This window comes from Varroa destructor, unplaced genomic scaffold (assembly GCF_002443255.2).
Source record: "Varroa destructor unplaced genomic scaffold, Vdes_3.0 BEIS01000002.1, whole genome shotgun sequence".
Classification (NCBI taxonomy): domain Eukaryota; kingdom Metazoa; phylum Arthropoda; class Arachnida; order Mesostigmata; family Varroidae; genus Varroa; species Varroa destructor.
This window is the reverse complement of record NW_019211455.1, coordinates 13,604,374-13,626,185: the sequence shown is the minus strand read 5'-3', so window position 1 is coordinate 13,626,185 and position 21,812 is coordinate 13,604,374. Positions and strand designations below refer to the sequence as shown.

The 21,812-nt window shown below is 46.0% G+C and overlaps 1 protein-coding gene across 6 annotated transcripts in view; it reads left to right on the top strand.

Annotated features, from left to right (window-relative positions):
• The window catches only part of LOC111245610 (uncharacterized), a 151,563-nt gene that overhangs the window by 37,713 nt on the left and 92,038 nt on the right, over positions 1-21,812 (top strand). For 3 of the 6 annotated variants that reach the window (XM_022794198.2, XM_022794195.2, XM_086981388.1), the window contains one exon: positions 14,419-14,575. In XM_022794198.2, the coding sequence (XP_022649933.1) occupies positions 14,457-14,575 (119 nt within the window). In that variant the 5' untranslated portion in view covers positions 14,419-14,456. Of the gene's footprint in view, positions 1-8,624; positions 8,789-9,550; positions 9,725-9,928; positions 10,041-14,418; positions 14,576-21,812 lie in introns of those variants that run through there. The other 3 variants (XM_086981389.1, XM_022794197.2, XM_022794200.2) reach the window with 3 other exon arrangements.

Here is a 21,812-nt window from a genome sequence, read left to right as displayed (position 1 = left end):
TAGTCAGCTTACTTCAGCTCGTAGTGACCTTTTTGGTCCTCTCAATTAGTAGAAAATTGCCTTTAAGAAGCCTCCCTTCCTCACCCGACCTTTCCCGCTCAGAAGTGGAGAGCTGGGCCATTTCCAAACTTTTATCTACCGTAGCCGCTATGACAAATCGGCGGCACCCCAATCGCAGCGCATTGGGCAGCAGAACTAGCCGCGGCTGCTGCAATAGCGAATCGGGTGAATTGCTGTAGATGCCAATCGGATGAAGTCGGTGTGCCGTCGGTTCAGTCTGTTGGCGTTCGATCCAACTGCCCTGATGAGTATTCCGCTTTGCCCATTCGCGCTTCTCGTATCTTCTGTTTATTCGGAAAGCTGATGGCTCTTCCATATTGGAGGTTTATACCATACTGAGGAAAGAGTCAGGCTCAGCACCGGGACAAATCCGGCAAAGAGGGCAAGAGGGACAAGCGGATTGCAGGCCCTGAACACGAACAACTCACCATTCACTACGCCTACGAGGGCCTATGCTCCATGTGAAGCCGCGGTTGCTGATTTTGTACTGTCGGAGAGCGGGGCGAACCCTAAGGGTGGCCGAATGAAGAGGACCAGAGAGCCAGAGCCTATAGTTTGCGGTCTCCTGCGTTCCTGAAAAGAGGGCAGGAACAGATATTTTCGAACTGTGAGATGGAGAGCTTGTTTAATTGTGATGGAAATGGGATAGGTTTTAACGCAATAGGGCTGATGTGAACCACCGTTAGTACCATATGGAACACCGAGTAATCGACGCAAGTGCAACGATGCCAAGCGCGTAACAATACAAATGCGTCTCGCCGCAATACGGGTTCACCTTGGGTAGGTGATGACAGTGCTGGCGGCTGTGCCAGCATCTAGATGCATTCCTGTTTGTGAGCACGAACCATCGTTTCCGAATTTGCGAATTACCGACCAAGGCTCACGCACCTACACGAGGAGCGGGAAGCTCACAAAGGTCCGTGCCTGGACGCATTTGGCGCTTGTTGTAAAGTTGGCAAACGAATGCAGAAGGAGTAAGCGGCCTCACGTCTTACTTTCCTTCATCGTCCGAAGGCGTCTGTGGTGCCTGCCATCCTGCCTGATTTATAGGTCCTTTCTGCTAAAGGGCTGGGTAACAGTAGTAGTAGTAGTAGTGGTGGCGGTAGAGTGTAGTGCTGCTTTGACGCGGCACATGCGCAGAAGCTAGGAGCACAGGCGGGGCAAAATAGGTACCCGCAGATTGGGGTCAACAACGGCATTTTACGACGATGCTTTTGTAGAGATCTCCTACTTATAGGCGATTGTTTACACGTTGACTTGGCTGATCATAATAGAACACTAGACCTATAGAGAGTACTAGTGGTAAGAAAAATGGTAGTCTAAGTAGTATTCTATTGATGGGTAGTGTCGTCACAACGCTAGTCTCGTTGTCCATCACCTTGAGCGTTTGTTGCACGGTTGTACCGCCGAGCACATCCGCCCCCCATCAGTCACATTTCGCTGTAGAATCTTCCTTTTACATGTGAGTTTGTGAGGGAATGCTGGAGGTAAGTGCGTCACGGTGTGCGTTGTCCTCATGGTCGTGTGGGTGATTGAAGTGGATTGGCAGGAAGACGGTATCGCGACCACTACTCGTTCAGACTACATCCCTAACCTACGCTGACGTCAGACAATATGTTTTGTAAAAAGCAGAAGAGAAAAAGAAAGCTAGACAGGGAATGTTCGTGAGAAGCAGGGGATAAAAAGAAATTTCTAAATGACCTGTCGCTCGTTCAAGCCTCCTCCTCCTTCTCTTTCTCGTCCGTACGCAATCTTTCCAATTGCAAGATCCATGTCGTATCAGTAGTAGATAGCAAAGTTGAGGAAGTTTGATGTTGATGATACTAGTGCTGATGCGCCCACGCTGTCAGGTTGTGGTACAGCAACCCAGTGAGGCAATGGGGCCAACCTATGCACCTACATTTCGGCCCCAGTGGGAACGAGAAGCGCGAAAGATTTGCTGGTCATAGCCGATGAACATCTGAGCAGCACACTAATATAGAAAATGTAGGTAATGGAAAGCCTCTCGTATTCGCACAGTGATATGTCGTTCTTCGAAAGAAGTGCGTTTGGATGAAGTGAAGAGAAATCGGGTGATCACGATGCCGTTTGGGACGCCGTACCCATGGCCGCTGTATCATTAAGAGTCCGACGCAGAGGCAAGAACAACAACTCTGCTGCCTGGAATTTCAGCCAGACCTAAACGTTGATGAATCGACATCTGCCCATTGAGATCTATAAGATTTTCTCAATGGAAAAAACTTTAGATCCAAAATTTAACACGGACTGAGATGTTAATTTGAAGTATTTGAATATTAATTGGCTAGTATTGAACAATATACCAACTTCGTTATAATTGACGAAAATGACAGTTACATTGTTACTATAAGGAACCCTATCTATATTCTGACCGAGAAAAGCTGAAAGTCGCATATTTTCCAAGCTTACTGCTCGTAATTGGATATTATGCGCCTCATTTACAAAGGATATTAATATATATTAATATCTGTATACATATTGTTTGCTCATGACAACGGCGGAATAAGAAGCCAGTCGAGGGATGGGACATCCAGATCGAGTGAATGCCTATCTTCTCCTCCCGGGCTGGGTCTCGGTGCAATGATGAGCGGTTCGTATTGTTTCCCATTCGAGCAGTTTGCGTCAGTAGCAGAAATGAAAGTGAACACTCATCCTACACCTCAGATGCAGCCCGCCTCGTCTTTTCACCCTTTGCCTTTGATTATTGCCTTGCCTGCAGCACCATTCGCTAGAAGTACCATCAACACACGCTGCCATTTCCCCACTACCACTTCTGCTGTTGTTCTTGCTGGTCCATCTTTGCGGCGTTCTTTCTGTCGCTATTTCTTCGGCCTGCTGCTGCGCCCTCTTGGGCCGTTGAGTCATCTTTGGTTTTGCGTGCTACGCTTTACCAGCCAAATAGCTAGCTAGCTAGCTAGGCCTGTTCCTTCTCTTGAGTTCCTTCGCTCTTTTTCCAGAAAGCAGAAACATCTGTACTGCCCGCTTTCACCCGCGCCTCGACGACACAGACGCCAATGCTTCTATCGCTGTCGCCGCCGTGGCTTTTATTTATGGTCCTGGTTGGCCCTATCCATCCTGCGTATACGGCTTTGTTGCCTTCACACCATATCGCTGCTCGCCCTGTATCGAGCATCTTTTTCCCTCACGCTGTCTCTCTTTCAATTTCTCCGGCTGCTCGCAGCAGGGTTGACTCCGCTATTTTGTTCCTTCATTTACCCTGGTGAAACCTATGCCCTGCAGTAGCATCCTATAGTGCAGCTGATGTCGGGTGCCTCCGTTGGTACTGCTGTTTCGGCTGCCCAATATAGGACGGTATAACCTGCTGTTTAGGGCAGACTTGTGCCGATAGAGAAGATCTCGAAAGGAAAGATTTGTGGAGAATGGAGAGGACACACGGATGAAATCTCGATGGAGAGGTATGGGCACCTTATGACCTATGGCTTTGTTGGTCGGACCTGAGTTGGTCTGCGAGGTCTAGCTCGGTAGTTCGATGGGCTGCTCGCTCCCTCCTGCTTTACTGGCTTACCAGCAATGAGACAACGGTGTGACCAAAGCAGAGTCCGTATAGCAAGCTACTTACTACAGATTGTGTCAGCATTGGACTCTCAAAGGGTGTATCGGTTTGTTGGTAGTAGCCAAATGTGAGGGTGTCTGGCGAAGGCGAACAACAGCTGTAATGGAAGCAATGTCGGCGGTTCCATCGTCTGCAGGCGGACCGGAATGGAAACCGCTAAGAGAGCTTGCCCCTAGCGCCTGTAAGCCAGCCACAGAGCTGCCGCTAGTGCTGCCGACGTAGCACGACTGGAATGTTCGTCTGTGAGTCCCCTACGAGGCGAAATCGCCCAAATGTTCCGGCATGCAGTCCAACATGTCCCTTTTTACTGTACACCGTCCTGTCTCCCTAGTTCTAGCTGTGACGACGGCCCCGTCGTATCCAGTAGTCGTAGGCCGAATTTGTCTCTTCCTCGCTGACTCCCTCTTTTGAACACTACATGGCCTCGCAGCTTTCCAGAATGTTATGGCGCACGACGAAAAAAGGCGGAACTAGGACGGCAGCACTAGTGGGGTAGCGAGTAAGGTCGTGCTGGAGTGTGTGCGTCCTTGGGGGCTACCCGATAACGGCGTTAATGTCGACGCCTCCTCTTCGTCAAGTCTCCATATTCGTTTCCACCGGCACCCTAAATCCACTAGGATCATGTTACTTCTGTAGCACCAACACCGTTCCCACACTTTGAATCATTGCCACTAGAACCGCGGTGGTTGTCGCGACCAGAGCCGCGACTGACAGAAACGAGCTACGATGGTAACTGAGGCAGGCTCGGTCAGCACCAAACCAACACAGGACGTAAACTTACAAAGGATCACAGCAAAGCAATGATCGACTGACGTGATTTATAACTGGTGACAGCTGTGGCTTGCATCGATACCCTTTCTTGCCGGCTTTAACTTTCCCTCTTGCGGCCGTTTGTTCAGATTCGGCTGACGAGCCCTACCCAAGGTCGGGTCGAGTTCGTGATTGATCAACTGCTGTATAGCCTTTTTTGCTATTTCGTATTTTTCCCTATTCAAACTAGACGCGTAAAAGTATCTCTGTGTGCGTTGCTGCGCCGGGCGAATGTTTACTGGGAGTCATTTTTTGCCTATTTTTTTCCATCAGAAATTGATTTTTCTTTTTTTTTGCAATTGCTGATTCAGGCCCGACATCAGCGATAGCCTATGACGAAAGTAATTTTAATAACGCTGAGGATCATCACGATAGAGCGAACGGACGTTTTTTTCGAAAAGTACTCCTCAATTTGCGCGGTTCTTTTTTGAAACGCGCAAAGGTACGACTTGACGCGCAGATGCTAGTGGCTGTGTAAACAGTCGGCGAATGATCTTTACGTAGAGATTCCATAAAATACACGCACGTGTCAATGAGTCTTTCTGTTATTGACGGCCACGTTACGTGTGTATTTACTTTACCTATCAATTCTGGCAAACTTCACTACAAGGATGTCAAGCTGCACATATACGCACGATTCTTTAATAAAGGATTAAATAAGTTCCGTGTGCACAATGCAATACAAAAGGGCGTTTGTTGATGTTATCGAAATTTTTTTACCAATGTGCTAGATGAATATGGATTAATACGCGCATCAAATGCGTATCGTCTAATATATGCGATTATGGCTTGTCGTTGCATTCGCGCATCTTGTCCTCCTCGCCCTTTTTTTTCATTTACGGCTCTTTTATACGGTGTGAGCCGTCGCGGCTGCTACCAGTCTCGCATAGTGTACGGCCAGCAAAATAGGGTTGGACGTCGTCGTAGTGCGTCTTTGCGCGTATGTCTTAATTGGTGCTGTCGTCTTCGCCGCCGCTGTTTCTACAAATGGCACTACGTCTATTTCTAAGTTCCATCAGTCGCCCGATCGTGCCCGTTACACGGCCCAGTGGTTGTGGAACAGACTCGTAGTAGAAAGCTGAGTCAGTGGAGCTAGTTTCGGTCGTCTGCTACTCCAGTTCTTGGGCACGCGGGCTCTCTAGAACTAACTCTGGCTAGGTTTCGATACCTTTCCCATGTTATGTCCCAACTTGGGTCTGCGTTCATCCCCTGTTCTGCACTAAAGATCTCATTTTGGGCGACCTTCGAGTTAATAAGATAAGGTGGCCATATTCGTGAAGCTCAGGGACGACTATGTCGGCGAACGCAACGACACGGACGCCGCCTATGACGAGAAATGCAGCCAGAACCTCCGCCTCTCATTTAAGCCCCATTCGAGTTTTACGCGTACCCCCTACTGTGATGTGCTCTTGTCTATGTGCTTATTTGAGTTTCTGTTTACCTGTGTTCATCTTCGTGTCTGGGTGCGCCTTAGTCCATTCGTTCGTTTGCGTCTTCTTTACCGCGCTTTTGTCGTCTTCAGTTTCCTTTTTGTTCTACTTGTCTTCATTGCGGTTGCTGTGTTCGTCTGCTCTTTCTTCTTTTTTTCCATCTCCGCTTTCCGCTAAGCTCTATGGTTGTCTTCCGCTTATCATTCGCTGCATTTCAACTACTATTACTAAGGGCTACGAGTGCTGGTAGCGTCTGCGCGGTGAAGGAACTCATGGTACCGGCAACCTGACGTATCCCTGGCGCAGAAGCCCCTCTGATTCCAGGGCCCACCAATCTAACAAACGATTCCACAGACAAGAGGGTTTTCCGCCATACCGCAGCCTCGTTTGACGTCCTTGTGCTTGGCGTGTGTGCGTGCACTGTTTGAGTCCTACGATGAGAATGAAGCCGTAGTCGGCCGCAGCAACGTTACCGGAAGAGTGCGCTTCCTATGTTGACGGTGCTGCAACTTCAAGTACAATTCGTTTGATTCACTTTTGCTGCTCGTTATCGTTCACACAGTCCTCTCTTCCTCTTTCTCACACGGAATTTCCTTCTTATTTCTCTGACGTCCACTAGCATTTGCCAGTCCCGACCTTTCGTTTCATCATCCCATTCAGCGGCCTTTTTCTTTTGCTCCCCGATTGCCAAGGTGGTACTCATGACTCGTGGTACTTTGGCAGACGTGTTTGGCCCAGCTTCGTCGATGTGCCACATGCTTTAGGTCAACAACTAGACTGGTCAGTTTAAATCTCCCACTCCCTGTACGACCGGTGCAATCCCCCAACTTCTCAATTAGCGACAAATCAGGCAATCTTTTATCGATACTCCCGTCGTTTTCGTACTGTGCTTAAATCTCCATTCGATCTTCGTTGGCTGATACAAGAATAAAGGCTCCAGTTGTCTATGGTTTGCTATGCCACGTACATGCGCGTCGTATATGCGGCCGCCGTTGCAACTACGTATAATATAATAACGTGACGTGGCAGTGTTTTTTCCCCGAGTCGTGGCTTTTCTCGTGGGAGCCAAAGAGGGCAGACGCTGAACAGCTGGCTAGTTGCGGCCCAGCAAATATTAGCATACAGTTAGAGACGGGGGCAGAAAGGGGATCTATAAGAGGAGCAAAGCGGGAGTTTTGGTGTAAAAGACATGAACAAGACAGAGACTCTATCGGAGCCTTCTATGCCCCTTTTGTCGCTGCTGCTGTCTCGACGATGCTACAAGAACGTCGCCTTTTTCTGGCTGTCGTCAACGCTCAATGCAGCAGCGAATCGGTGTTAGTGAAATAAACAAGGAAAAGAAAGTATAGGCGGGGGGCTGCAAAGAATGGCTGACTTAAGGTTCGGGGTGAGACAGGACCAAAGGTTTCTACACCAGCCATAGCAATTTCGTTGTGTAAGTGGATGTTCCGAGGACCAACCGCTAGAAAGTTACAATGCAGAGAAATGCATGGTGAGGCAAGGTGAGCGATAATTATAGGCTTTCCAACTGTCGACTGCCTCACTGGGTGATACATGACGGCATAGTATTCCCATTTTTTTCAACCCGCCACAATATCTCCTTGAGTCGCGTGCCTCTTTTTAATACTATAAAGGGTAGCGCTACTGGATAAATGTTGCTTTTGTTTTCAGCTAGCAACCTTAACCATATGGCGCATGTGTACATACAAGCATATACGAGCCATAGGTAATCGCTGCTTCTCGTTAGATACACTCTTTTACTAGAAGCTGGTACTGCCCTTGTTCGAGATGTCCTTCCATTATGCTGAGTCGTTATATAGTTCGATAGATGTTACCCATGCGTGAAAATAGCAGGCGGAAGAACACTATTTTTTATAATACTTAGACGGACACTCTACGAGAGGTAGCGCAAAGCATGGTCGAATGACGTCTGCTAGTTGCTACTGTATGAAGCATTCTTCTGTGCATCTGTCTTGAAGCTGGTCTTTTGCTCGTCGTCTTGTTTTTCTTTTTCTCAGTACCTGGACAACTGAAAGGCTGCGAATAGGTGTAGCTTCCATAACGCATTTTGGCTGCATCTGGTGACGCGGTAGTGCAAAACGGAGAATGAGATGCTTCATATACCCCGAACTTTTAAAGGAAGCAATACTCCAGGCACGAAAGCATGTTTCCTCTAGCTACCGGCAGCAGTAATGAGGACTCGTCCATTCGTCGTTGTCGTTATAACGTGTAATAGGGATAGTAACGGAAGTGACAACATGCAATGGTTAGTATGCGGCGGCAAACCAGCACGCAGCGTGCATTTGGGAGTGGCAAGCAAGAAGCAGAGGCACTAGAAATGACGTTGGAATCATGGGCTGGAACAAGGAGAAATGAGAACTGAACAAATTTTAGTCCGACAATAATAACAACGGCAAAAGCTAACTGGAACGTAGGTCAACTTAGACACGATGTTAAAAATTCGGAACCACCCTACGTACTTTTGTTTCTAACATAGTTCTGGAGCTAGATGGTATAGATAGCGGCAGTAGGGGTTGAGAATCGCTTGCAGAAAGAAACACGTTACTCGGATATGGTGACCAGAGGTGAGTCCGCGCGCAGAGCCTGCATTCCTTCTCCAACTAAACTTTGCTCGAATTTGGCTTTCTCCTGAATCGAAAATCGTTTCCAGTTCTATACCTGTTATTTGTTTTTGTTTTTCGGCTTACATTTACACCCGATAGCACCGTGTACCGAATGGCCAGCTAAGAGCCTGACTGCACACCTGAACACGACATTGTACGACAAAGAACGAATAATAAAAATGAACAGAAAGCGAAAACAGCAGAGGGAGGCACCGTTGCTAGATACGAAAGCGGCAGACGAAGCACCAAAGCAGTCAGAGACGGATCACCGGGTGAGTAACGTTGAACGTAGGCAACTTGTTCTAAAGCTATATACGACCCCTGCCATTCGTCGCATCGTAGTTTATGTGATTCCATTTTCACACCGACTGTTCCATTTCAATCCGGATTTACATTACGAGATATGGGATGTTAAAGTTTTTTGGATCTCTGTTACGTCGGATGGGGAAAAAATGAAATAGGATAATGAAACAGGAGAAGGATTGATGGGGAAAGTATATTGCGGTGAAGCAAATACGAGGACACGTTTTGCAAGCAATGTAACGATCCACATCTGAATCTACTTCGCATAACTATCCATACGTAGTTACGTAGGATGATTGCATTAGGCGTACAGGGAACATTCCTAGCGTATTTTTTGTCTGCGTGCTTTAATTGTTCGTTTACTCATGCCACAGCTGGATATCTATATGCAATACTTAACGCTCACAAGGCTTTATCAGATTCCAGTGACGCACGTAACATAGAACTGCACAACAATGCCTAGCTAATACAGTAAGAACCAGTAGGTATTAATTTGTACATCTCCGCATCTTCTCATAGCTTCATATCTTATGAAGCTTAGCCGCTCTTTGCTTAATTGCCGGAACGAAGCATAAAACTTATTTTTCTAAGACGAAAAACATATCTACCTACTGCAGAGGAACAAGGTAGCTAATTTATGACTTTTCCTCTACACTTCTCTAAGTACGCTTTCGTCCTCTTAAGTAAGCTCTTTCATTTTTTTTTTTTTTTCGAAACTATGCACTTTGCAGAAGTTCGACAAACGTGCGCGTACGTTTATGCACAGCTGTGTAGGCTGGGTCTAATCCGAACTCTCGTTTCAAACCTAACGTACGCTACTCTAGAAGGACTAACAAACAGGACTACTGGATCATAAACAGGCGCAGCAGCGCACGCTGCAAAAACAGCTCTTTGGTGTTTTGCATGTATATTTTTCTCATATTCGATTGAAATTTGCAGGAACGTCTTAAGATACAGGGCCTATTAAAGATTTGAAATTTAATTAGCATTAATGGTTTTACAAAATGGCTTTACAAAATAAGAAGAAGAATATATGAGAATTACTGAAAAACTACTGAGCGCACTTGGCTTACAGCATTGGGTTTGACGAAGTCGAATCGGTATTGCAGATCGGGAGATATGACCGTGAACGTGTATTTTCATTATCTGCTAACGAAGGCAGATTTGGCATTAATTATCGTATCCACGCTTGTCTGGCAAATGACAAATCAATGGTTTGATGTAAGCGAAAGATTTATTAAGTTTGCTATTGTATCTATAATAAATGTACGTGATAAATGTTGAAGGTGAAGTTTCTAACGTTCTTCTGTACCTTGTTAACTGTTTCCGTTGTTCCAGTACGTTGTCCGCGTACTCGAAATTGTACAAACTGTTCGCAAGGCCCCTCGGACATCATATTACTAGTCCCCATAGTCGCTCTGTTCAGTAGGAAGAATGGGTGGGTAAAGAGAAAAAGATTCCTAAAAAAATGCATTGATCGGTGGCGCTGATATTCATCGACTAACTTTATTATCTTGCATAGCGTATTGCTGCTAGTGAAAATGATCGAAAAGGCTGTGTGGCTGCGTGAAGAAGTGCTTGGCGTTTTCGGGTTAACGTCAGAGGTAAAAACAGGCCTTTAGCGGCACAAGCACTTGGCTTTTGACTGTAACAACGTGACCGACGGGTGCGAAGTGCTTAACCTCGGCGTTAAAGCTGGTACAAACATCTCCCGTCTCTACGTTCCCCCTACATCGCTTGCCGGCCTCAAAGTGGGAGCCCGACGTAAATGGGGAAAGCAAAAAGTAGGGTCTTGTATTGTCCCAAGCGAAGACATCGGGATTTTACCTATCGTGTAAAGAAAACGGCCAAGGAAGTAAAAAGCTGAAAGAAAGCGAAGCTACAAAACTCCTACTAGTAACCAACCCAGAAACATGGCGCGTTTAGTGCCACTTAGCTTTTCTCACCTTTCTTTTTTCGAAGCCTTGAACATAGAAACCTTCCGTTATGACAAGCCCCTCATGTCAGGACGCCCACCGTATGTAAGATAACCTTAGACTATTCCTGGCCCAGAGAACTACACGAAGGAACCCTGCGATCGCTGCAGCTTTTGCTGCTTCTTTGGTAGCGATTTCCAATTCAGTCAGTGTCCTATCACCGGCCGGTCTTCACTGTGGGCGAAGACTACCCAACACCCGTCCACGCCATCACCACTGAAGTTGTTGACTTCGATGTGAGCCGCTGCCGCCGGAGGCGGCCTATAGAAGCCGCTTGGTCTTAACGACTCGACAAGTTGCCTCAGCCGACCAACAACGATGCCGGTAGGCCCTCAGATAGTTCAGGAGAAAGAGGCGAAAATGAGGGAAAGAGAGCGAAAAGGCCAAATTGCTCGTTATCAATTCCACGGCAGGTCCTCTCGGCGGTCACCAGCGGGCAGCTACCCTTTAGCTCTGCTTCTGCGTTGGCAAAGTCGGCCAGACAAACCTCTCCATTAAGGATAGATAGGTATCTCAATTGGTATGGCGTAGAAAGGTATAGCAGGTTGGTGAATTTGTGGCGGTTTACGAGCAGAAGTGGCCGACGCTCTTCTGCTTTCACTACGCGGAGTCGAGTACTACCAAGACGCGAAAGTAGGTTAATGCTCGTAACGGTCGTTGGACGAGGGAAAAACAATACGATTTCTATATGGCTACGCGTGTTGAGAATTTATGGCAATCACTGTGCTATCTATACCTGCCATTGAATCATATGCTACTTGGTGTAAAGAACATCAGATGCTCAAAAGGAATACATGCATTTTTGTAGAAATCTGATTAAATCAGTGAATATATCTGATCATCGTAATACCTGTAGGACTAGTTAGATCCTTGCAGTATCTATCTAATGAGGCAGCCAAAGTACAGTACGATGCAATGCTTTAATAGTAGGATGGTTAGGCTAAACTACTAAAGACTAAAACAAATAAAACGAATATGTCGGCTTGCGTTCTTCCTATGATAATAGAATTCGGTCAAATTGCTGTCACCTGCGTTACAGGCAAAATAAAAAAAATCAAGCGATCAAAAGCAAAACTCCTTATATACGGTATACGATGTTACGGACTTTCTTAAGCAAGAAGATATGATTCACGCGAATGACAGCCGGCGTCAAAGCATATTAGCACAACCTCATTAATAGTACAAACATTCGCAAGACATTTGAAGATATGTTATGGCAGGCACTCAAGCCAAACATGGTCGGGCTGCCAGTTCCGTGCAGCCTGTTGTATCATGACACGTTTTTTTTTTAGATATGGAATTGAATAGTAGAGAATAACACGCCGTTGTGGTAGTACCGTTCTGTGTTGCTGGCCCCGTCACCCTAGGTAACAGAGTGTGCTCTGTGGGCAGTGTGATACGGCTAGACGATGGTGCAAAAAGCTGAGCTCCAACTCTGTCCCGTTCGATAACCCATAAGTAACAAAATAGCTTTAGTTGCGACAGCTGTTGCGGTAACGTTACCATCGAGAACCTCCAAGGGCTTCCGATGGTGGGGGACCTTGCTGCGAGTAAAGGCAATGGAACGACAGCCCGTCGACGGACATCACGCAAAATAGGACCACGTCGAGCTGGACGGGTCCGCTAGCCAAGTCGCCGCCCCTGGGCTCTAGTCCAAGTAATAGTCTGAGAGCAATGGTGTAGGATTCTCTCTGGCAGGCGTACCGGAGCAACCAGTCGTAACAGTAATAACAAAAACGTAGCACTGCTTGCACGTGGGCGCAACTTCCAGCCTGTTCCTACTCCGCGTTGTTCCTGATCACTGCTTGGTCCGACATTTTGGGTGCAGCCTTGCTTAGCTGTTTAGTAAATGGAATCGCGAATTAGGATCCCTGAACATTACTGGAATGATAGTGACTAGACAGGTCTAAAGCGAAGTGAAGGATCGAGTTGTGAGCTAAGCTGCCAAGCTTAACTGGCTTCACTAGCTTTACAGAAGGGTAATAGGTCTCGTTCATTTGACATGGTTATCTTACGTGGTGCTACGACTTATACCTTTTTTTGCGACATGCCCTGTTACATATGCACTAGGTAGTCGTTTGGTAAATAGCAGTTGGCAATGGTTACTGAAACCGTCTCTGGCGGCGGCCCCCCTAGTTTCTGCCACGCACAACTTTTTGAATGTATACTGCAAATACGTCGCTGAGTTATTACCACCACTTGCTACTGCTACGAACACCAACAACAGCGATACCTAAAAGACCACCGAATGCAAGATTATGTGGCACATATGCATATGTGCATCAATGACGTGACCACGTTGCCTGACACCGGCTGAGTGACCACCATCAACCGACGCTAGAGACCGTAGCAGCCGTGGAACATTATGGAAACACGGAAATGGGCTGGAATGTGACACGATGATCGGTTGCCCCGTATGACATATACATATGCACACACCCAAATATACACACATGCGCACGTAAGACGGTATACGGAGCACCGCTAGTGGTGGGAACAGCAGATAACAAAAGAGATTCAGGCGCGTCCAACTGTTTCGCTGCTGCCTGCTGCGTGAAATATTATAACCATCGCCTGGAAACCACTGACCTGCCGCAAGAGAAACAGGGACGCGTATTCGTCCCCACTCCGCCTGCGCTCTTTCAAAGTGGGCATAACCAGCTACCCGCAAAGGGGCAGCTCATTCTTTCGCTATGAGCAAGGCATTCTTTCTCAAGAAAGAAATGGGCTATGTACGGACACAGGAACGGGTTTGTATCCGTTAACTTTGAACGACTTTATACCAGCGAATATGGAGTATAGGAGTAAGTCCGTAAATTACAACCCAATGACAGTACATGCAATCTAGACAATGTCCATTGTCGCTTTTTACTTTTCGTCGTGCTGCGTTTCCACTTTGAGCTCATTATTTTATGTGATTATATATTCACTAATGATATTATACGGTGATGCGGTTAATGATAGCGTGCGGCGAGGCCAATTTCAATGTTGCTACCGCATGTGAAAATGGCGTCACGTGAGGAAGGGGAGGGGTGATATAAATAATGGAGTGGTCACAAATTCGATAGAAGTAGAAGAGGTCGTGCGACACGGACACAACGAATACATGCAGTCTCTGTTTGGCATTATAATTGCAAATTTTGATCGCCGTGACGAGCAATAAGTCTCCGAAGGATTATTGACGCTGAAAGGAGATTCAGCCTTTTTTTTTTCCTAAATTCTCTCATCCTTGTCGCTGCTGTTGTTATCAAAAGTGTGAAGTTATTCATGAAGAAGAAATTCATTACAAATAAGAACTCCTACATAATACTCAGATCTGCTGAGTGGGATCTACTAATAGGTGCACTTCTACAGATGCTTCAAGACGTTGTCAAAAGCTATGCATCCATTTGTGGTTATTTATTAAGAACACACACACATATATATATATATATATATATACATTTGTAGTAACAATATATTTTTTGAGTCCGTTTGTAAATGAGACGACATGTAATAAGAGACAAGAAATTGCCAAAAGTAGATTAACAGAATTTCAAACAGGTTAATAGGATTGCATCCAGTGGCATAGACGGCTTCTCTCTATTGCTTAACACGTTTTATTTGTGTACTTTGCTTTTTAGAAGGGCTCGTTTGGGCTTCGTGCGAGTTTCCGGAGAGCATGCGTGGAGAATGGTTTCAAAAATCCTACCAGGACCCGATTATCATCACTCGGAACGCGCTTAGCAAGCATGGCCAATGTCGGGAACGGCGACATGACAAGTTCCTTCTCTACAATTCGTAAGTTCCGTCCCCGTAATTTTCGATACTCGTGGTGTCCGACAGGCTACATGCTGTTTACCGTGGGTGAAATCACACAGACTTAATTCTTCCAATATCTTGTAACGTATATCGGGAATAATAAGAAGACAAGGATACCGTAGTGATTTGAGACACTAGTCAAAATTAAGGTTGAATAATAATTAAAATATTTGGAGTGGTGCATGTTGATGGCGAGGGGCGTCTAACTGGTGCCCTTGCTGGGCATGTCATTCAGAGGTTTTGCCCTCTACGAACTAAATCCGTCCCAGCGATAACATTTAGCAAACGTTCAATGTCACAATAAAGCCGAGTCATTGCCTAAGGTGAACGAAATTTACCCCGTTATAAGTAAAGCACCGCTTACCTTGAATCCTGTTTTTTTTTTTATGGAACATGTCCTTCACTATAGTACTGTCATTCCAACTCTCTATTATTCTTCGCCGTGGTCTCCCCATGCTAATCAAGGTGTTATTTATTAGAATCGGCAAACAACCTCGTAAGAATTTTAATCATTTTAGTTGTCATCTTTCAAATCTTCTTCAAATCAAAGTAGCAGCCACCCATCAAATCCGCCCAACTTTCACTTACGAATAAATACTTCGATTCGTTTAGTACACCATCGCCTCGAAGTAAAACAAACAAATTTTGTCCTTGTAATTCCTTGCGAGCTTTAACCCGCAGAAGTTGCTCTAGGATCATTACCGTCGGAATATCTAGCGTCTGCGGCGTTACCCACAGGCAGCCTCGGTTCCAACTCCCTACCTCATGCCCTGTGAAGTGCTTTCCTTGATTACACCGAAACGCGTTTCGTCTCATCCGCCTTTTCTTTTTAAGCTGCTCCGCTTATCTATCGACTTGTACAAACTCATGCCAGCACGTCATCGCAAAGCGTGAACGGCACGGCGACGACATGGAACAACCATAACAAGGCTGTAGGCCCAGTGAGCCACGCTACCTTGCATTGTGGCAGGCGGGCGCTTGTCAACTGTCACGTTTGTGCGTGGTAGCCCCTGCGAGCACACGGCCTCTTGTTCTAGGTCTTCTACCGTCCGTGTAGCCCTAACCATCGGCCTTGCTTAATGTGCCAACCAGTATATGCCAGGTAGAAGTGCGTTTCCCGGGAAGCATTCCCGTCTGGTTAAGTACATTTCTACGCCGTTTTCTTTTGCTCTCTCGCGCGCATTTTGCAAAATAGCAATTGCTCCGGGCGGTTCTGCCTCACTGCCGAGGTTGCTTCAGATCTATAGACCTGTAGAAACAGACGAAATGGGCGCAGAAGGACGTCGTACGCACAAACCGTTGCGCTGTGCCAACCTCTGACCAATACGTATGCTGCACTGCGTTGGCTGGAAAGGAAACGAGCGTTTAACTGCGGACGTTCGTTTCCAAACGAAAAATGCCGCGGAACGCAACGAAGGCCGCTGCTGGTAAGTGCCAGGATGAAATTGGGAAAGAGGGAGAAAAAAAGGAAAGGAGGAAATGACAAGAGTAGCGAAGCAATGAAGTCGCAACGTGCGTGTTTGCAGCACATCTTATGTTACTGCTTACTGGCGTCGCCACAGTTGGCTCCTACTACCGTTGACTGTTGTCGCGACTGTGACCCAATCGAGTTAGCCCAGCATGGCATGACTGAACTCACTCGCATACGTATGCATTCCTTGGTCAATGCCAGCACTCTTGTTTGTTCCATTGTTCCGAGCTCCTTCAGCTGCAAGCAAACCCGCAGAAGTTGAAGTAGTCGGTAGGTCCTTCGATAGATTTGCCTGCCTGTGTGCTTGTTTGTCCAACCTTGCCTGTCGTCGCCGCCGTTTCTTCAACTAGCGCCCTATTGAAAACAAGGCCTGTATAGACCGCAGGATCTGCATGTGCGCATAGTCACGTCGATACCATGCACAGCAGCTTCAATGTCCTGACGGTAGAGAGACAGTTTGTGCAAACCTTCACTTATGCATCAGTCCTTCTAACCATGTTGGGCTATATCTTGTACCATATGTTAGGCAAGTGTTATTTCACGTATTTTTTTGTTTCATCTATAATTAGAGAATTTCGTACCGGTCTGACGGCCGTGTAACCCGTCATAACCTGTTATGGGTAAACGAAAAAACATAACAGGGTGATCAGAAAGTCACGCAACCAAAACTAAATAATTACAGTTCTTTCGTGATGTTAATTTGTCTAAAAATGAGCATGCTTGAAACTGTCACATTTAAGCGGAAGATATTCACAAGTTTCATGCACATGTTGTGTGCATTGGAACCAATTAACAAAAACGACCCAAAGTCATTCTTGTAATGATTGGGCATACAGAGCTTGTTTATCGTGTCTACGTGCAAATTCGTCTCACATATGTATCTATATTTGTTTATATGTTATCAGGTATGCGCTACCATACGAATAATATGGCGTGCTCCCTCACCCACTACGGCAACCTGGATACCGGAAACACGGAAAACGTCGTTATGCTTAAATCGAATCAAGCCGCTAATCGGACGATCAATTTTCTGAATTGTGGCTCTTTAGCCCTTTTACCTGCTTTTACTAACACATAAGGAGTTGTTCTTTTTTTTTGCTTAGCGTCAGCTCTGGCCGCTTTCCTCCCATCGACGTCCGCTCGCACATGACGTCTCTACACTTCCTGTATTGCGCAAATTGCGTCTTCAACCTTTAAGCTTAAGACAGAGAATCGTAGTTTTCACTGCTGTGACCACTGCCTCTCCACTTTTCGGTCTGCTATGGCATCTACTGTACTGACACATAAAAAGCTTTATCGTTCTCGAACGACGTCTTATGCCTCTGCTGCTGGCATAGAATGGGAGCGTGCGTATGAGACTAAATAAAAGGACGGAAGTCTTTTAAAATGAGGACTGATCTTTAGTGAGGAACAGGGGCAGCAAGAGTCAGCCAGCTAACCAGTCGACAAGACAAGCGGACGAAGCCCCGTTATTTTTCGCTGTCTGGCCGTCCTTTGCTTTAGCAGACATTGCTTGCTTAAGCAGACACTTTTTCCTAAACAAAAACCCTTTCGTCAGGTGTGTGCTTGAGTAACATCCACTGCCCCGACCGCACGTTCACAACGTAATATAAGGCTACAACGTCTCACAAACTCCAAAGGTTACCCAACTATAGAGATGGAAACTGTCAAAAGTATTGAATGCCGTCGGAAGTGATGTAGGACCGACTATAGCCAGTAATTTGCTTAACTGGAGTCTGTCGCAAATCCCTTTATCGATTAACTTGGCAAGAGATCTGCTGGGAACCAGGAAGTCAATGATCTGCGGGAATTAGGAAGTTAGAAGTAAGCTTTTTAAGGGTATATAAATCGGAAGGATCTGTTATATACTTTGATAAATGTTTGAAACAACAATAATTGGCTAAGTGTCTGCTAGGTCTACTACCTACAACCTACTACGTAAAAGTGACTTTTCTTTTTAAATTAAGAGTATAATCATTGTACGAAATAATTTCCATTGTTTTCTTAATCATGAATCATATACTAACACTTTGGTAAGAAAACTACTAGGTTAATTAGAAGGGTAAGCGCTGGCATTAGATTTATTAGTCATTAACATGCCGTGCAGACCATGCCGAGACATTTAACCAAGAAGTAAATCGTATTGATAACGGACGGAATTGTATGATCTAAGAACGGGTAGTTATGTGAACGTTCGTGGCTAATACATTGTTTTTTATTTGGATGGCCATGAGGAGTTCTCTACCTTAAAGTGAACGATGTACTGTGAAAAGGTTTCCGTTGACCTTTCGTAGCAATGGACCTCCGACCTGGATCGAGGCAGTCATAACGTTCAACCAATTAGAAGGCGATAACCTCCCCGAAAATAGCAAAAAGGAGTGTTACTTAGGAAAGGGCTATGCTTGAGGGATTTGCTCTACCTGCTTCCCATGACCTGTATGGATCATCTCTTCGACTCATGTGAGGGAAAGAAAAGGTACACGTTAGGAAGGGCCTACGTTCAACGGTCCAGGACGAGAAGCCCTTTCTAAAGGTGTTGATCTTTTTGATCTGCGGCTCCGACCTCCGTGCTCGTCGGTAGCGGTGAAAAGAAGACAGCATGATTTTCAATTCATGGGAGCAAATGTGCCAAGCCACGAGAAGGGCTGGTAACGTTCAAGTTGTTTGCTAGACGGGACCAAAGGGTAGCGTGAAACGGGACCGCCTTAACCAACGGAGTTTGCTGTCTTCTATATGTGAAGTTTTCGATAAAAATCAGTATCCGTAATTTCGCGTAGCCGCGATTCATTCGTAGATTAATTTGCTATATCAAGGTAAAATGCGACTCCGCGAAGTTAAACTCCTCTTGCTTGGACTTCGGCTTCTTGGATGCTTTCTTGAGGGCATGCGATGAATATTTGGCTTTACCTTATGTTAATACAGCTGTGAGGAAGAGATTCAAATTACTTTCTAGACGACTCCTTTAGATATGGTGATGTCGTTTTACATGCAGGATGATCAACCCGGCGTCTTGTAGGCACAAAAATTATCGTCCTGAATTTGTTCTGGCTAAGCAGGTGCTTGGCCGGCGCAGTTTTACGTGCTTAAAAAGGCTGTGTTACGTTGAGCGTTAGTATGCATCAGCCTAATAATAAATGGCAGCAAATGATAAATGAAAATATAGAAATATGAAGAATAGCTGCTTCTGTTTGTATGCGATCTCTTCAAACGTGTCCTATGTATTTATTCAAGCTCAAGGACTCCTCAACCTGACTAAGGCTAATAAAATGGAATCAAATGAGAACAAATAGTTTGTTCATGAATAATGACAATGATATGTTTCCGATACCGAACAGCGTACGCGGAGTGAATATAAGGCACAAGGACGATGAGCCAACAAACCTTCGGTTTGCCCGCTCGTTATTCGTTACGCTACGAACGCGTTATACGTTCAGCTACGAACTACGAATCGACTGTGAACAAAGTACAACATCGGCAGGATAAGGCGGTCCTGCAGTAAGGCTTTACAGTAACACGCGGCAGTATCTATCTCGTTGTTCCGAACAGATAGATGGCTGATATTTGCCTATATATTTATAGCTCCATCCCTCTGGAAGGAACAGGATAAGAGGAAAAGGTTCCGACGCCTTCCCGACCCGATGTGTCGGACTAACTGAAGCAGACGCAGACGTGGATCGGACGGTGGTGACGTCGGTTCTGGTAATACCAACAGCGCGCGGGCAGAAACAACAATGAGCCGGCTTAAGGCCTGGGCTGCCTCAGCAGAAAAAAGAGCGAAGCTTTTATTGAAGCGATGATTAACAGCCTGGCCTCGCTCTTGTTGCCTTGCCGGCGAGGCGATAATGTAATAAAATGATTCTGCTTCAGGAGTTATTGCTGGTAAAAGAGCCGCCAGGAGCCCGCAGCTGAAAAGCTAGGAGAGACTGCTGCTGGTTCAGGGCAGCGTTGCAAGTTGGTGGGGTACAATAGCGCTGGGGTCCAACAAGCACGCAGCTAGGCCAGCTAGCCAACAAAGGCAAGTAGCATATGAGAATATGGCGGCAGTGTTCTAGTCGGTGGTAAGGTCTAACTAGGTAACAATAGAGGGCAGAGCAGTATCAAGGAAAAATAAGCTGTAAGGTAACATTTACAGTATTCAGGGAAAACATAAGTCTGCGTGAGAGACGGAAGTCGGGAGACGAACAGTAAGCAGAGGAACGGGTGTAGAGCACCTGTGTCAAGCTATCACAACATGATGCTAATATTGCATTATAGATTATGGTCAGGCGTGTTCTTTGTACTAGCAGAACGGATACTATACGTGTAGGTGCGCACCGGAGATGCACTGATGTCGGTGTTGGATGCTGCACTGACGCCGAAGATGGTTATGACTGTGTTATGCTTAGATGTTTCTGCTAGGCCGTCTACGATAAATTATAAATGTCATATCTACTTACCGATGCACGACCTGGAAATCATCTCAGCCCTGAAAGGTTACTCGGATGTTGTTTACTCGTTGAATACATGTGTAGAACGGTATTGTAGTAAAGATTATGGTATCATTTTCATATTTGTGATGATTGCCCTCGTCGCCATTAGACAATATTTGCCTTTGTCTGGTCGTGCTTAATGCCACGCATATTATGTATTGCGTCTGTGCGACGATCAGGCTCTATTAGGTATGCGCGCTCGAGCAACGTGAGCTGTTTTATTTCTCAATTATTTAGTAAAATTATGATATTTATAATTTGATTGACTGAGCCAACTGGCAGAATACATGCGAAGCAATCTATATATAACCGCAGTGTGTGACGCCTTGCCAGCTAAATACTCGTCAAATATTAGTTGACGTACATTTAATCGCGAGCTTATATAAAATAAGCATAGTTCACAGACTCATACTAAACGAAGTCGGGTGACGAATAACCAAAACGTTGCTTGCTGTGCGAATGCCCCGGGCAGCTGGTAGTTTTTTCATTTTTATGTTACCGCCTTCTTCCCGTTGGCCACCCCCGAACACATGGCACCGCTAACTCCGCGACGGGATTGACATGTCAAGGCGAAAACTGAAAAATGGGAAGTGACTGCTTCGCTTTAGGCTCTGGCAACATACCACTTCTGACGCCCCAGGGCTTTACGCCTTCACGCTGAACAGTCTTTGAAAGGAATACACGCTGCCACTTATCGATAAGTAGTGCCTTCGCTTCTCCAAAGGACTATGCAGTATTACTGGTGCTAGCAACTGCTTCTACAAACGCAGCTTGAACGTCTGTGAGTCGAGTCGCCGTTTCGTTCATAGAAGGGTGATAACCATAGACCCCATCTTACTGTGACGGCTACGCCGATGGCGGCCTAGACAATAGTAAGGACGACAATAACAACGACAACAGCAAGCTTAATCAGAATGCTTGTGAGGGCCGTGGCTGATGTTGGAAGAAGTAGAGGGTCAAGAAAAGTGACGGCTGCAATGGAGCTTGTGCAATCGAATGGATTCCGTGGCAGCTATTCAAATCCGGGATGTGTGCCCGGAAGGTGACTACATGTAATGCAGGTGGCTTTCGCAAGCGCTGTTTGCTTCCAGAAACTATACTTTCTGGACGCAGCGTCTTCAGAAACGACGCTGCCGTAAGCGTAATGGGTAAGCCACGACGAATAACTTGTCCTTAAATAGCTGCATCCCCCGTTTGCACCCGATTTGTTTACAAGGGGGTCGGGACAGGACAATGAAGTGTACGCAAGCAGCAGGTATTCGTTGCTTGAAGAATT